Genomic DNA, 15,093 nt, shown 5'->3' with positions numbered 1-15,093 from the left:
TGGCACAGAGTTGTTGATTTCTTTGGTATAACACAGGTTCACTGTGCAGCTCTCTTAAAATCTGAGGGAGTATTAGTCAAAACTAATTGAAGATGTTATGATGCCAGGAATGACTAGGAGAAGCTGAGGGAATACCAATGAGGAAATTAAAAGGTACTATAAATTTTATTTGCAATCAGTATTCAGACCAAATCAACAGAAAACAGAGTCCCATTATTATATGTAATTTACCATTCATAGTAAAAGAGAATTTTAGTCCAAAAAGCTCATGTTGTAAACCAAGTATACAGTGGGTCCCATTCAGTCACAAAACCCAGTTTCTTTTCTGTCCGAAATCAGTGTGGAGTGAAAAGTTCACCTGAGCCTTGCCAGAACCTGCCAGACCCAACAGTGACCACACAGCCACAGCCTTGCAACTAGGAAAAATAAACCACATCTTACTATAGCTTCTGTGTAATGTGTTTGAAGTTTAAGTAAGCGATTAAAATGTCAAGGGTAATTTTTTACTATGTCTAGGGCGTGGCAAAGGATAACACAACAGTCATTAACAGAGAAGTGCACCAGCAGGAAGTATCTCCAAATTGCATGTACAAAGGACAAAAAGCTGGGTACTGTTTGGGCATATGTTTTTTCTGAGAAGCCCCAGCTAGTATGGACATGATTGTTAAAGAGCTTTATAAGGAAAACGCGGTTAGGGTCATGACAGACCATATGTAGTTTCATGAGAAGTAGAATTTATGATTACATCCTTACTCTTATGACTAAGACCCAAATGCTTCAACCCAGATTTCCTAATTATCCATATTAGTCATAATTTGTTTTCTTCAAATCTTTGCAGGAGAGAAAAAACTGATCCTCCCATTGGAGAAGCACAGGCAGAAGGGCGAAAGGCTCCTACCACCCATGAGACACTTTTACCTTAGGTCAAGGCCTCATTCCGTGGCCATGGATGACGCTCACCGCCTTAACCAAAGACAGCTCAGGTGGGGCCCACGTGGAGCTCCACAGCCTGGGTTTTGGAAGTCTAAGGGAGTAGTTGAAATGATGCTGCCAATTTCCACCCAGATTAAATGCTTATTTGTGTGTCTCTACCACATTGTCAGGAATGAACTTGAGCATGAAAGGTTCTGTGAAGATGGAGGAAAGTATGTAGTAAGCACAACCTGTTACGTAGTGACTAATAACACATCGTGTGGCTGCCTTTTGCCAGAGCAAAACAGGTTAAAAAAAATCCTCACAGACAAAATATAAAGCAAGATTTTACTCAGATCAGTACAACTTCTGTAATACTAAGAGTTGCATTTATTAATTCATTAAGCTGCAGTGACACAACTATAATACCATACATGCCATGATTTATTCTGTAAATTGATCATATTGGAAGAAGTCCACTACACTGCGGCATATCTGTGGATCATGCAGTGGCTGTGTTTGTGGCACATCAGTCCCCAGACATTAAAAACAAATAAAATTCAGCAGCTATTTGCTTAACAGGTCTATAATGAGAGTATCAATTAGGAATGGACTAAGGGTAAAGTTTAGCTCCTTTCCCTTTGGCAATTTATCTGAGCATTGTAATTCTTTTTCTGTTCTCCAGCAGATCCATTGGTGCCTGGGCTTCTTGCACCAGGGACAACACCAGCAGAGATTATCTGTCACTGCTTGTGTGATAGGTACGGGGACCTGATTTGCAGTGATGTGCCCTTGATCAAAAAGATCGTAAATCTTTTACAGCTTTTGTCTCTGCACATGTAAACATTGAACAAACCAAACATAGCAGAGCCAAAGACTACAATTTAGCAGCTACTGTAGTTCAATGATCATGCCTAACTATGGTTAACTGATCATGATCAACAAACTTGATCAGGGAGGCTGCCTCAGCTGACATCTATTTACAATATCAGCTTCTGTGAACATTTTAAAATACTCTTAACAACGTTGTCTCTAGTGAACTATTTAATGTCTGGAGATTGTTGATTACCTGTGATTTCTTCATTCTCAACCATGAGATTGCCACTACTGGCTCTTGTGACACTGTCATATGATGGAGGAATGGATGCTGAGGACAAAGTTTCAGACTTGTCAGGATTCCTACCATAGTTTTCACCCATCATAGATGCAATAAGTCCTTCTTTTTCTGGAGCACCATCTCCAAGAGAATCAATACTGCAAGTTCTGTGATGGTACAGATAAGAAGCCTGCTTTACAGAGCGCAGGAGCAAATGACTCCTGTAGGCACGCTGGATGACCGTGGCAGAAGCTTCTTCTTGTCTCTGTCTGAGTGTAGTAGAGATTGGTTCATAGGATTTTTTTGATGGATTGGCAGCCATGAACTTCTCCTCCATTTGCACTTTCAGAGTATCCAGCTCCCCAGAATCTCCTAACACTCGTTTGGTGAAAGCAAACAAGATATCCAGGCAGTGGATCCTGTCTCCACTGACCATGGGCAGGTCCATTGCTATGAGTTCAACTTTGTTTGGTTTTGGTACACGTAAAGGTTCAGCCAGAGCGTCTGCAAAGTCTGAAAGCTCAGAGAAAGTTATAAATTGACTTGCCTCGGGATCAAACTTCTCCCAGATTTCATAAAAGATGTCAAAGTCATCTTCCCCTAAAGGCTCTGTGCTTTCCTCAGTAGCAGCATTGAAGTTCTCCAGAATGACAGCTATATACATGTTTACAACAATGAGAAACGAAATAATGATGTAACTTACAAAATAAATAATGCCTATGGCAGGTTTACCACATTCACCTATAATACCATTTATGTTTGGATCACAGTATGGTGGCCCAGTGTTTAAAATAGGGTTGAGAAGACCATCCCAGCCAGCTGATGTTGTGATTTGGAAGAGACAGAGCATGCTGTTAGCAAAGGTTTGGAAGTTGAACATGTCGTCAATGCCATCTTCCATCTTCACATAGGCAAAGTTAGCCATGCCAAAAATAGCATAGATGAACATGACCAGAAAAAGCAAGAGGCCAATGTTGAACAGAGCAGGTAGGGACATCATTAAGGCAAAAAGCAGAGTGCGAATTCCTTTGGCAGCCCGAATAAGTCTCAGTATTCGTCCAATCCGAGCCAAGCGAATGACCCTGAAGAGTGTAGGTGGTAAGAAATGTTCAAATGCACTACCGATGTCAGAAAGTAGTAAAGCTGAAATGGAAAGGATAACAACTGGTTAGAATATCACATTTCTGCTTAACTAGTAAGTAGGATGAAATGATACTATCTGTACAATTGAAAAATATCTGATGTGTGTGCGCAGACCTTAACAAAACTTTTAATAGAAGTTAAAGTTGAAAAAGTATCTGTAGAGAACAGCAATTATGAACTAGATACTTCAGCCAGCAGAAGATAGTACCCATTGTACTAGGGATGGCAGGCACCTTTGTCTGCACAGCTTCAAATATCCATATCCATTGACACTCGTTGACTGGGGGTTTTCCTTGACACTGGTTGAATTAATACCTTAGAAGTTAAATACATAGCATGCACCTACTGCATTTGTCTTCATATACTGACACTACAAAGCTAAACTAAGAAAACAAGATACAATAGCAATGTCATGGTCTTCATACACATAATGTAGTCAAGATATGTACAAGCAAACCCAGTGATGAACACAGAAGTTGTGCACGACACTCTACAGTGACTCTCAGTTCATTCAGGGACATGGCTACACATGGATGTTATTTTATCTTTAGTGTGCCGAAAAAATGATAGATCTAGTAGCACTCAGAAAGGTTTGGCTTCACTAGCTTTAGTTGTTTTGGGTGCATTTTTCTGGATTTCACCTCCTGCAACTGAATTTCTCAAGGAAAAGCCATGTTCTTGCTGGAATCTTACCCGAAACATAAGTCATACTAAGGAAATGAAATATTTTCTTCCCCTAAATGCCTTCTGCTACTCTGGCAGTACTGCCGCTAGGTATAGTTAAATAGGCAGAAAGATCAAATTGGCAAAAGAGATCTTTACCCCACTCGTCCATTGCAATTCCTCCAAATAAAAGCTAAAACGTTTGTGTTGTTCTTTTCCATTGTTACATAGTGTGAACCCTTATTTTCAATCAGCTATGCCTGAGTTTACAGTAACTGAATTCTATAGTCTAATTCCAATCTTCATAGTCTGTATATATTTCAATTCTCTGTTATAAATAGTAATGACAAAACCCAGCAATTTTTATCTGACTGAAGATTTTTTAGTTGGCACTAAATCTGTAACAATTGACATTATCACATAATGTGGTACTGGTATAACAGGTTATTCATTCTCTCTTTCAGACTAGGAAAAAACAACCCAAAGAAGCATTATGAAAGATTTTACATAACACATCTGCCTTTAAAAAACAAACAAACAAAAAACCCCCCCCCCCCAAAACCAAACCCCCCCCCAAAATTTCATTAAAAGAAAATAGGAGGAATTTTTTAAAATCTCATTTCATATTATTTTAATATAATCATGATGGGTTTTTAGTTCTTTCTCCTCAAGACTTTACTGTATTACAATTTCCATTTCAACATCCATTTGCAGTTGATAAATTTTAACTATTTTCTTTCTGAAAAGAATAATAATTTATTTAGCAAAGAATTTTCCAAGACAATTTTACTTACCAATAAGTGACATGATCACAACCACTATATCAAATATGTTCCAGGCATTTGAGAAATAATACTGCCTCAGAGCCACCAATTTCAGTCCACATTCTGCAGTAAAGATGGCAATGAAGAATATATTGATTTTATTAAGGATGTTAGCCTTCACTGGACTTTGGTCATAGGTTTCCACCATCATCGCAATCATGTTAAGGCAGATGAGAATCATGATGACAACATCAAAGGCTTGGCATGTTACAATGTCAAAAAGGAACCTTTGGTATCTGTTCTAGAGGAAAAAAATACACTTGGCATCAGTTATGAAAGCAGGGAGTGCTCATCCGTACGTGTTTCCAACACCTACAATTTTTATGTTGCAAAGTCACCCAACTATAGTAAAGTCAGAGAAATTTAAGAAAGGCAGAATATAGAAATGACATTAAAAATCTCTTCCTATCCTGAAGTTTAATCAGTTCCAAGGTGGATCTAAAACTCAACAGTATTTATGCAGAGAACTTAATAAATATTTAACCTGTAAAATCTTTCAGTGCAACTTTTTGGTGTGGAATTGACTTTAGAGCCCTGTCTGAGTATCAGTGTAAAGCCAGTATAAATAATTTATATGCAATATATAAACATATGCACTTTTCAGTGAATTAAATTTCACTTTTATGATGCATTTTCCTTTTGAAGAATTCAGTCTTACCAGTGGTCTTGGAATGGGTTTTTGAGGTTTCTTGGATCCCAACTTTTTCATTGCATTGTAATATTTTTTCTGTTCTTCTGTCATAAAGATATCTTCCCCACCTAAGTATATAAAGAAATGTCAGTGTTATTTGGTGAGAAAGCAGCAGTAGTGTAGTTGCAAAGTCTAAAATGCTGAAAACTAACCTTGCTTCCTTTTTCCCATCTGCCTGGTACTAGCCTTTTTTGTAGTGTGGAACTGTGTCAAAAAAAACAGTGGCACAAAACATGTGTTCACAAAGCAGAAGTCCTGGGGTAAAAACCAGCTAGCTCGTAAACATCAGAAGAAAGGACTTCCTGAAGACCTGTACAGGAGCAAACCTTTCCTTGGATTCCCTCATCCTGGTTTTGTTGAATATCCAAAATACTCATCAGAGCATTTGTAACAGACCACTTTCTAAATAACGAGTCTCCTGTCATGCTCAGTTGCCAAAATTGAGCAAAATTTTAAGCAGCTGCAGAGATGTCATTGCCTTCGAAATGTTGGGGAAAAGCTAGGTGTTCGGGTTATAAGGGAAAAGAAAGGAAGAAGAAACTCACCCTGGGTCTTACTTCTGCTAACTTAATTACTGATCCTCTTCTAAATGCCAATAGAAGTTTTAGATTTTGTGTGAGCAAGGACCCTGTTCTCTAAAGACAGCATTGCTTGAGATAGAGCAGGTGCGGGGGACCACAACAAATATACTTATCTTTTTCTTTTGTTGGTTGAAGTTGTCAATAATAACACCAACAAAGAGATTCAGGGTAAAAAAAGATCCGAAAATGATGAAGTTCACGAAGTAGAGATACATAAATAGACTGTGCTCCATTTGTGGCTGCTCATTTTTCTGCAAGAATAAGAAGCAACATGAAAACTGATCAATAAAACAGGGGCCCGATTCAGAATAGTTTTCATATTGCAGATCCTCTCACAAAGATTCCAGAAGGAACTAAAATTTACCACCCTACTGATAATTCTGACAAAATTTGTAGAGTTTAAAAAAACCCAGTAGTGTAAAAACAAAACCAAAATATTATGTGTATATGACACTTCTGGAAGGGGAACAAAATAATGGAAGAAAGGAACATTTATCCTGTGACTACTAGATGCATCAGAATTCTAGGATCTTGTAGGGACATTATTGCTCAGATGCTGCCTACTGACCCTTTTGGAATTGAACATGAACATTATGAAATGATACACCAAGCACAACACCCGAAGGTTAACTAACCAAAAAATACAGATCAAAATAACAGTACTACACAGTGTTTGTACTGAGACACACTTGATAATTTGATTTCTTTTACAACGTTTACTTAAGTAGTTTCTGGCTAAATCATTGCAGAACAGGATAGTCTAATCATACAGACCTTGCATATATTTGCACTGAAAAACTTGTGGGGCAAAGCTCAGTCTTTGACTAATGATGAATGAGGGTTTTGGGGAGTTTTAGGGGTTTTTTGACTTATTTTTTTTTCTTCACAAAAAAGCTGATTGTTGTGAGTTTCTTTGTTTTCAAATCTGACTTAAAATCCTACCATTTGCAATTGATTGAGGCCCTACTAAATCAATAGATACAGTTACTGAATTGGACATCCTCAACATGATTTTCACAAGCATTTCAGAAGCACCCGTTCAGCTTCTTCCAATTAGAATAGGAGCTGTAAATTGCTCAGTACTTGAAAAATCAAGCAAACTATTTAGAAGCGTAATTTCACACTCTTGCCCTTAAAATCTTGGCTTACATATGGTGGGTTTGGGGTTTTTTTCTTCTTAGCAAAAAACTTATTCTGTGGCTATTGTGGATAAAACCAAAACCAGAGCAAGAACAATAGTTTTTTAATTTGAAACACAAAACCCCCACTGAAGCGCACACACACACACACAAATTTCATACAAGGATACTTTCAAAATGGTTTGATTCCTTTGAACTCACAATCAAATTAAGATAGCCTCTTCCTTTCAAATTCTTTACCTCCAAAGACATACCACTTTGGTCTGTATAACACAGAATGATACTTCTGGTAAGATAGCAAACGCTACTGACAATATAAACAGTAGCCAAAATAGTACTAGTGATGCCTAACAATGTATATTAAATGGTTGCTTAGCCACAATAACTCAGTTCTTGATGAAGATTTGTTTTGAAGTGGACTTTAAACTACGTTATTGTAAAACATTCAGGTTTACTCCAAGCTTAGTTTCACTAGAGAACATGTGTGAAGATAGGCACCTCCATGTCAGTGGGAACTCTCAACTCCCGGGCTAGCTGATAGACATCCATCCAGTTATTAGTAGAGTCAATATAGTATAAAAGGTGCTCAGCTAACGATATAGATATCCCCAGTGAGCTGAAATGCTCCTTAAATCCTGCTGAGCAAAATGACTAGATCTCCATTAACCACAGAGGGCATTTGGAGGTGAACTCACATGGGGACCTTACACTATAGGTAACTGCATATGAGGTGGGTGGATCTGGAGTTGAATCCCTCTCCCTATTACAACAGATTAATTTTAGGGTACTGTGAGTCATTCACAGATTAAATGTATACATGAGCTAATAAAAATAATTACTGGAAAGATTTATCACAGGCAAACAGCAGACATAAAAGTGCCAAAACCATAACACTTTTGCAGAAAGCAGTAGCATTAACAAAAAATATAGTTTGAATATAGTGACTGACCTCTCGTGAATCTACTGCCGCATACATGATGTCCATCCAACCTTTGAATGTTGCCTAGGATGAGAAATTATGGAAAGCATGTTGAAATTTCAGGGTAAAAGTATTCACATAATTTGCTATATCCAGATGACACTGACTGGAGTAAGAGTATGGTCACATACACAAAGCACCAAGCTCTGACTTTAGGGGAACATTTGTATGTGTGGCATTCTCAGGCTTATCAGGATATGAAAGCTTGCTGGGGTGGGCAGAACATGTCCTAGGATAGTGACAGAACAAACCTTCATTAGCATGGTTTACTAAAGACCTTACAAACCGTATGGCTGAACAAATCTGTATTTTAGCAGATTAGGTCAGTATTTGCCCCAGATTTCCTTCTGAGATTGACTCCAACTCTGATGCTCATGAACCTGCTGAAAACAGGGGGTTGAAATGACACTTGTCCACCAGATATTTAATTTATCATCTGGAAAAACCCAACACCCAACATGGTCTAATTGCTCAACCCCATCGCCATTTGTGTAGAGAACAGCACTGGTGTTTAAACAGCCAGCTACAAGGTAAGAGCAGCTGTATGATACCACTCTTCTCCATCACCCACAGAGATGAGTTAGGAGTTGACAAGAGGTCAAGCTCATCTGGCATGGTGCTGGCTAGAATAGTCAAACAGCACTTACCACCTGAAGAAGAGCCAGGTAGCCAGAGCCAACGTTATCAAAGTTGACTTTAACATTGACCCAGAATATTTTTCCTGTGTTATTATACTTTCTACAGTCTGTTATGTCATTGATGAAAATATTTAATTCTGAATCTTCTTCTGTCAGGTTGACACATTTCCCAAACTTGCCAGCAAAGAGATTCACTCCCATGATGCTAAAGATGAGCCAGAAGATGAGGCAGACAAGCAGAACGTTCATGATGGAAGGGATAGCTCCTATGAGGGCATTGACAACCACCTCGGATGAAATGGGAGAGGAAAAATAGGTAAACAAAGATGGGCTCAAGTATCTGCTCAGTGCAATAAACAGTCTCTTAGTCATCTCAGCAAACAGAAACCTGGTGTTTTCCATGTCACTACCAGTCACAGCTGGCAGGAGTACCTTGAACAAAGATTGAAAGGTCCATAGGATCTCTTAGGCTTTCAAAGGAATAGTTGATACTTTCTGGTCTGCTGAAAGCCACTGCCAAATAAATATATTACAGTGTGAGTCCATCCTCTTTTGAGGAATTTCTCTTGGCTTTGAATGGGGCAAGTTTTGTTTGTTTGTTTTAAACTTTTCTAACATAAAATTTCTGAAGTATTTGTCCATAAGCACGAGTGCAGAGGACTCAATTATTAAGACTATAGAAAGTTGTTTTTAACAGTACCAGTAATAAATCTTTACTATTTTTGCTAGATTCCTTATTTTTAGTGGATTGTAATTAAATCTGGGGTCTATAACCATGAGCTAGGTACTTCTGTGCTAGGTGCTGTACGATCACATAAAATGTCCATGTAGGTTTCAAGTGCATGTAAAGACAAAACATTGCTTCACAAAATGGGACAGTGTAAAGAAACGATGAGAATATATCTTTGAGTTTTACAGTGAAGGCAATGAACTCAGTCATCAGGTAGAAAAGAACTTGACGAGGACGAGAAGAAAAATGAAAAAGCTTTGTGAAGGGTTTTGGAGCCTGTCACACATACTCTGCATAGCAAGACAGAAAGTATGATGGTACCTGTTTCAAAATTGACTCCAGACATGGAAATTTTGATAGATTCTGTTAATTAAAATATTGCAATTTCTCTCTGCAATCTTGTCACTGTGAAGGTAATCATAGAGCTTTCAGTCTTACTTCCAGAAAATATCCCAAAGCGATCTATATCTCGGCTGCACTGAGGCTGCGTTCCTATGTAAGTGTGTGACAGTGCTGCTGTAAGTATTTCTCTCATCCGGTTTCACATGCCAGAGTCTGTTCCATAGACCAGACTTTTGCCCAAATACCACTGTGGTTAACATGCTGTTTCACATCGCAGTGTATGGATGTGTTTTGCATACGACTGAGGGAATCTGCCTGCATTTGTGCAATGGTAGATTTATAATTAAATACAATTTATGTCCAGCAACTTCATACTGTTCCAGGTGTTCCTTTGATGGAAAAAGGCAGCAAATATTCTACAAACACTCCTGCTTTTTGAAAGAGTATTATTATTCCAAAAGTCTATTTGAAATAATAATCTGAGCAAAATACCTCTTAATAATCTGAAGTTTTTGTAAATTAATCCAGTAAAAACTTGCAGAAGGGGGGTGATTCTTTCCTCTGAATAACTTGCCATCAGTCTTCAGAAACAAGAACGATACTTACAGTTCTTATTCTCTGTTTTATTTTTGGCTGTCTCAGTAAGACAGGAACACAAGAATGACTGAGCAGAAATGGAACAAAGTTCTTCCTGGTCTAGTTTTAGTTTCAACAGCCCTTAGGATTGATCACTCGAGCAAAGTCTGTAAGGGGCTGCCAAGTAGAGAGGAGTGCGACAAAAGCACCTTTTAAATTCTTTCTAAGTCCTAAACTGAATTCTTCATAAAGACACAGTCATGAGTTACGAACCTGTTACATTCTTATTAGTACTGACAGGCTTTAATTTGTATTCAGTCTTACCCTCATCCCTTCAAATCGTGATAATGCTCTTAAGGGTCTCAGAGCTCGGAGAGTCCTAAGCGATTTCACGGCACCAAATGAACTGCCTAAGAGGTTTATTAAAGAGACCTGAATGGGAAGATGAAGTATTAGGAATGTGCTGGTATCTTTTTCCTTTATTCCTGTTAAAAAAAAAACTAAACAAACAAAAAAAGTCCAAACAAACAAACAAAAAAAACCCCAAACCAAAACCAACCCAGAACACAAAAAAAAGCCCAAAACACCTCCCCATATTTTCAGTGCCCAGTGTGCAATATCCTGAAACCACCTTTAAAGGAGATTAGAGTCCTGTCTTTGCTTCACATCCAGAAAAGTCAGTGATTCTGCTATTGTATCCCGTGCCAGGACCTGTGTAGAAATGCCAAAGGCAAAACTTACATCCACAATAAGAAAGTCCAGCCAGCACCAGGCATTGGTGAAATACTTCTTGAAGCGGTAAGCTACCCATTTCAGGAGCATCTCCAGAACAAAGATGAAAGTGAACAATTTGTCAAGAAACATCAACATCATTTTAATGCTTTTTCTCTTATTTATATGGATGTCTTCAAATGCCTGAAATCATGATATATAGATAAATGGCAAGTCAGAGATGAGCTTTATAAAATTAACATCTAGCATCATTAAGACCCCTTCATAATTTGTGTTTTACACAGATCTAAACCCCATCTTTTACTCAAAGCAATGCCAACTGATAAAGTTGTAATTCTCCCTGTCCCTTGTCTTTCTTTTTCTCTGTCTGTTACACCCCTGTGGACACATGCACAATGGGAACCTAGGAGCAAAGTATAAACTGTGAAATGGATTTCTAAAAATATACTTTCAAAAGAACCAAGTACTATTTTTTTAAATTATTAAAAGTAGCTTATTTGTTTTAATGACATAAAAAATCCCCATCACAACTGTGAAATAACTTCCAGAGAAAACCAAAATATCCAGTATAGATCTAGAATAGAAACAGCTTGAGAATGATATATTTATGGCATTGTTCACTCTCTCATAATTTGTAATCATATGAATAATAAATTCACACTAATTGCCATAATGAATAAATGACCACTATGTGAAGCTGCTTCTTTCTTCTCCTGATGAGTTCAAAGATTTACTACATTTTCTGCAAAAAACAAGTTTTCTGATTGTAAATTTAACCTAAAAGTGCTAAATAAATACATTAAGTTGTGCTACACTAACCAGGGCTCCACTGCTCAGAAGAATCATGAATATAATAAAGGTTTCAAACCAGGAGTGTTCAACAATCTGGTAGCAGGTTTTTCTCAGATTCCACCATGTTTCTCCTCCAAACTTTATGGCACTACCCACGTAGCAACGAAAGTATCGAACACAGCCTGAAAGTGAGAGACAGCAATGAATGTATGGGATGAAGGTACGTGCATATGAAAAGTTGCTCGAGAAGGTTTTTGCAGCAGGGGGAAGTCCATGGTCACATTAACTGCATCACTCTTGTGGTTTTTCATGTTTTGCCATGGGGAGGGAGGGGGGAGGGAAAGGAAGCCTCTGATTTTTTTTGACGTGTAACTCCAATTTATACACATACAAAGTAGGTGGAACCCATTTGGGCAACTTTCCATTGTTTCTGAGACACTGGACATGCTCTCAGTGATCTGCTGTTTGGGCACACAAAACTTCAGGGAAGAGTCTTGGTGTTACAGAAGCCTTTCTCAGTTTCTGCACACTGTTTAGAAAGCAGATACCCCAGAACAAACAGGCTTGGAGAAAGAGAAGGTGAACAGTTGCTGCCAGTATTTTAGCATTATACTCTGCCTTGAAAGGTATATTAATTCATTTATTCGGTTCTGAATGTATGGAGTGACTGGTTTTATATTATATGACATGCAAGACTATGTCATATACTAACTGACACATAGGATCCATAAAATGAGACATCTCCTTTCAAGATCACCAGATTACTTCTTAGAACAGGCAATAACGCCAGGGCCACCCAACCTTTCCCAACAACCCCATTACAAAATCCTGAATTTGACTACTTATTAATTCACTTGGGCTAACATTTTCCATGCTGTCTGCTTTATGTTAGTTCATGTTTTCATTACGGCCAAGAACAGCAGTCAGAAGGCTCCTGTCATTCCAGTATAATATATAATGCTCATATATATAATTAAATATAATATATGAAAAAATTCTGATCATCTTTCTTTCAATAACCCCAGTTTCCCCAGTAAAATGGATCTGGGACTTGAAATGAGGCAGGAAATGGCACTTGCTCAAGATAAGGACATTTTTGTGCAGAAATCTGCCTTAGGTACAGATTTGCTGCACCTTCACTTGAGTTCTCTAATGGTTTGGCCATAGCAGGCACAGTCCAGTCTGGGACTACAAAGCACAAAACGACATTTCACATTTCTTCTCTGGAGTAGGAGAAAAAAAAAAAAAAGTATTTTGTTTGTTTTAACAGTTGTACTGACAAAAATTGCCATCAATAAAGTAGTTTTGAAAAAATCCCCATAGCTCAGAACTCTGACATCTGCATTATTAATGCAATATTTGTATTTTTTTCTGGAGAAATCAAACTTCAATGTAGGTATTGTGGCGCTCTCTTGGGATTTACGATGTATAACATTATAGTAATAACATATACACTTTTACTACACAGAAAATATTTTGCGTTCAGGCACAGCACCTCTCTAGCTTCTAATAATCTCTACATGCTTCACTTATCGATTCAATCTTAAAACTGTGCATTAGAATTTTCATTGACCCAAAAAGAGCACAGAAAAGAAAAAAAAAAAAGAGCCAGCTCTTCTGAACTGGGCAATGAGAGGATGTGAGTAATTCAGCCAGATTTGATTTATCTGTGTTCTCATCAGATAAAATGTCCAGGAAGCAGTGCTTGAATGGAAAGACGGTGATGAGAGAAAGGGTCCACTTTAGGGAGTGGAGGGGGAAAGCAACTCAGAGAGCTGTGGGACCTGCTGCTGGGCTCTACATACACGAAGCTGGAGAAGTCCCTCCGGGTCATTTTGTTGTACAGAGAATCTTGAAAGCGCAGAAAACAACAGAATTGAAGAAAAAACGGGGAATGGGTGGAAATGGTGATGTTCAGCCAGGCTGACCAGGTGAGCAAAGAGCCAGTTGGAGCACCAGGAAGAATTTTGCCATAGTTATAATTCATTTAATAGAAATAAGAAGAAATGAGCCTATAAATGGACTTGATATAGTTTATTCTCTCACAACAAAAACTGAGAGTACAGTGATCACCATCACTAGTGAGTTATTTGAGTAAAATCTCAAGTGTTATTTCTTTTCATCTTATGAAAACCACAGGTTATTACACATGGTTGAGTGGGAAGAATGCATAAAGGTGCTCAACACATCCTGTAACAACCTGTAAAGCCAGATGTTGTACAATGATTTGAGGAGGTATTGCCAGATTATCACCCAGTAGAAATTCAACTTCACCCTAGTAGCTTCTATCTGCTTATTTCAGTCTTTTGTTACAGAGACTGTTCATGAAATGCTACTCACAGAATAAACATTAAACTCTTGTAAAATATTAAAAAGTCCTGATGTACCAAGCGCCATTATTCCAGTGGCCATTGTCAGGTGAGATCTGATCATATATACTTCTCATGTCAAAATCCAAAAGTGACTTTGATGTTTTTCAATAGTGTGAAATTCACTTCACTTCACCATAATAATCTAATTTGTTGGCATTGGGCTTTAAGGAAAGGGGATTCTATTTTTCAGGTACTACAGTCTCTGTTGACTAGAGAATAACAATGATTTAAACTATTTATCCAATTTCCAGATAACTGAAATTAGCTGAAAATAATCTCACCCTATTGGGTCAGCATCACTAGAGAAACAAGTCTGGTTTTGACTCTTCTCACCTTGCAGCAGTGAAACCATGAGAGCCTTACCTTCTGGAAAACATTTTTCTGGAGTCTTGAAGTCTTCAGCAAACTCTGGAATCTGCCTCAAAAGATCTTCAGGATTTGTCAGATCCACTGTGCTGCCTTCAGAAGAGCTGACACTGTCAAACTACCGAGCAAAATAAGATTAGGTATTGATTCTTTCTACATTCAGCTCCAAATGAATAAATTAATCCATGAGCAAATAACATTAAAAATAAAAACTTGGCTGTATACCAATATTTCGAGTAGCGTTGGTAATGGAATAAACTTTGGGACTTTAAAAGTGTATGAGTTTAGAAGTACCGATAGGTGCATTCAAACAGGTGCCAAAGCTATGTAATTGCAATATTTATCTGCATGAACCAGATAACTGCCTAATAAGCTGGTAAATTGAAGAGGTTTTAACTTGTTTCTCAGTATATAGAATCAAAGAATGGTTTGGGTTGGAAGGAACCTTAAAAACCATCTTGTTCCAACCCCTCTGCCATGGGCAGGGTCACCTTCCACTAGAACAGGATGCTACAAG

At 38.0% G+C, this 15,093-nt stretch overlaps 1 protein-coding gene across 1 annotated transcript in view; it reads right to left on the bottom strand.

The window, feature by feature from the left end:
• Positions 1 to 1,952: 1,952 nt before the first annotated feature.
• LOC104515961 (sodium channel protein type 5 subunit alpha-like) overlaps positions 1,953 to 15,093 on the bottom strand; it is a 36,638-nt gene continuing 23,497 nt past the window's right edge. The window contains exons 16-25 of the mRNA XM_010160138.1: positions 14,574 to 14,694; positions 11,866 to 12,020; positions 11,056 to 11,229; positions 10,639 to 10,746; positions 8,676 to 8,954; positions 7,999 to 8,052; positions 6,020 to 6,161; positions 5,297 to 5,397; positions 4,609 to 4,879; positions 1,953 to 3,151 (exon numbers count right to left, since the gene is read on the bottom strand). Of these exons, the coding sequence (XP_010158440.1) occupies positions 1,953 to 3,151; positions 4,609 to 4,879; positions 5,297 to 5,397; positions 6,020 to 6,161; positions 7,999 to 8,052; positions 8,676 to 8,954; positions 10,639 to 10,746; positions 11,056 to 11,229; positions 11,866 to 12,020; positions 14,574 to 14,694 (2,604 nt within the window). The remainder of the gene's footprint in view (positions 3,152 to 4,608; positions 4,880 to 5,296; positions 5,398 to 6,019; positions 6,162 to 7,998; positions 8,053 to 8,675; positions 8,955 to 10,638; positions 10,747 to 11,055; positions 11,230 to 11,865; positions 12,021 to 14,573; positions 14,695 to 15,093) is intronic.

The sequence above is a fragment of the Eurypyga helias genome, unplaced genomic scaffold, assembly GCF_000690775.1.
Source record: "Eurypyga helias isolate BGI_N326 unplaced genomic scaffold, ASM69077v1 scaffold2871, whole genome shotgun sequence".
Taxonomy (NCBI): domain Eukaryota; kingdom Metazoa; phylum Chordata; class Aves; order Eurypygiformes; family Eurypygidae; genus Eurypyga; species Eurypyga helias.
This window is presented reverse-complemented; position numbering and strand designations above follow the sequence as displayed.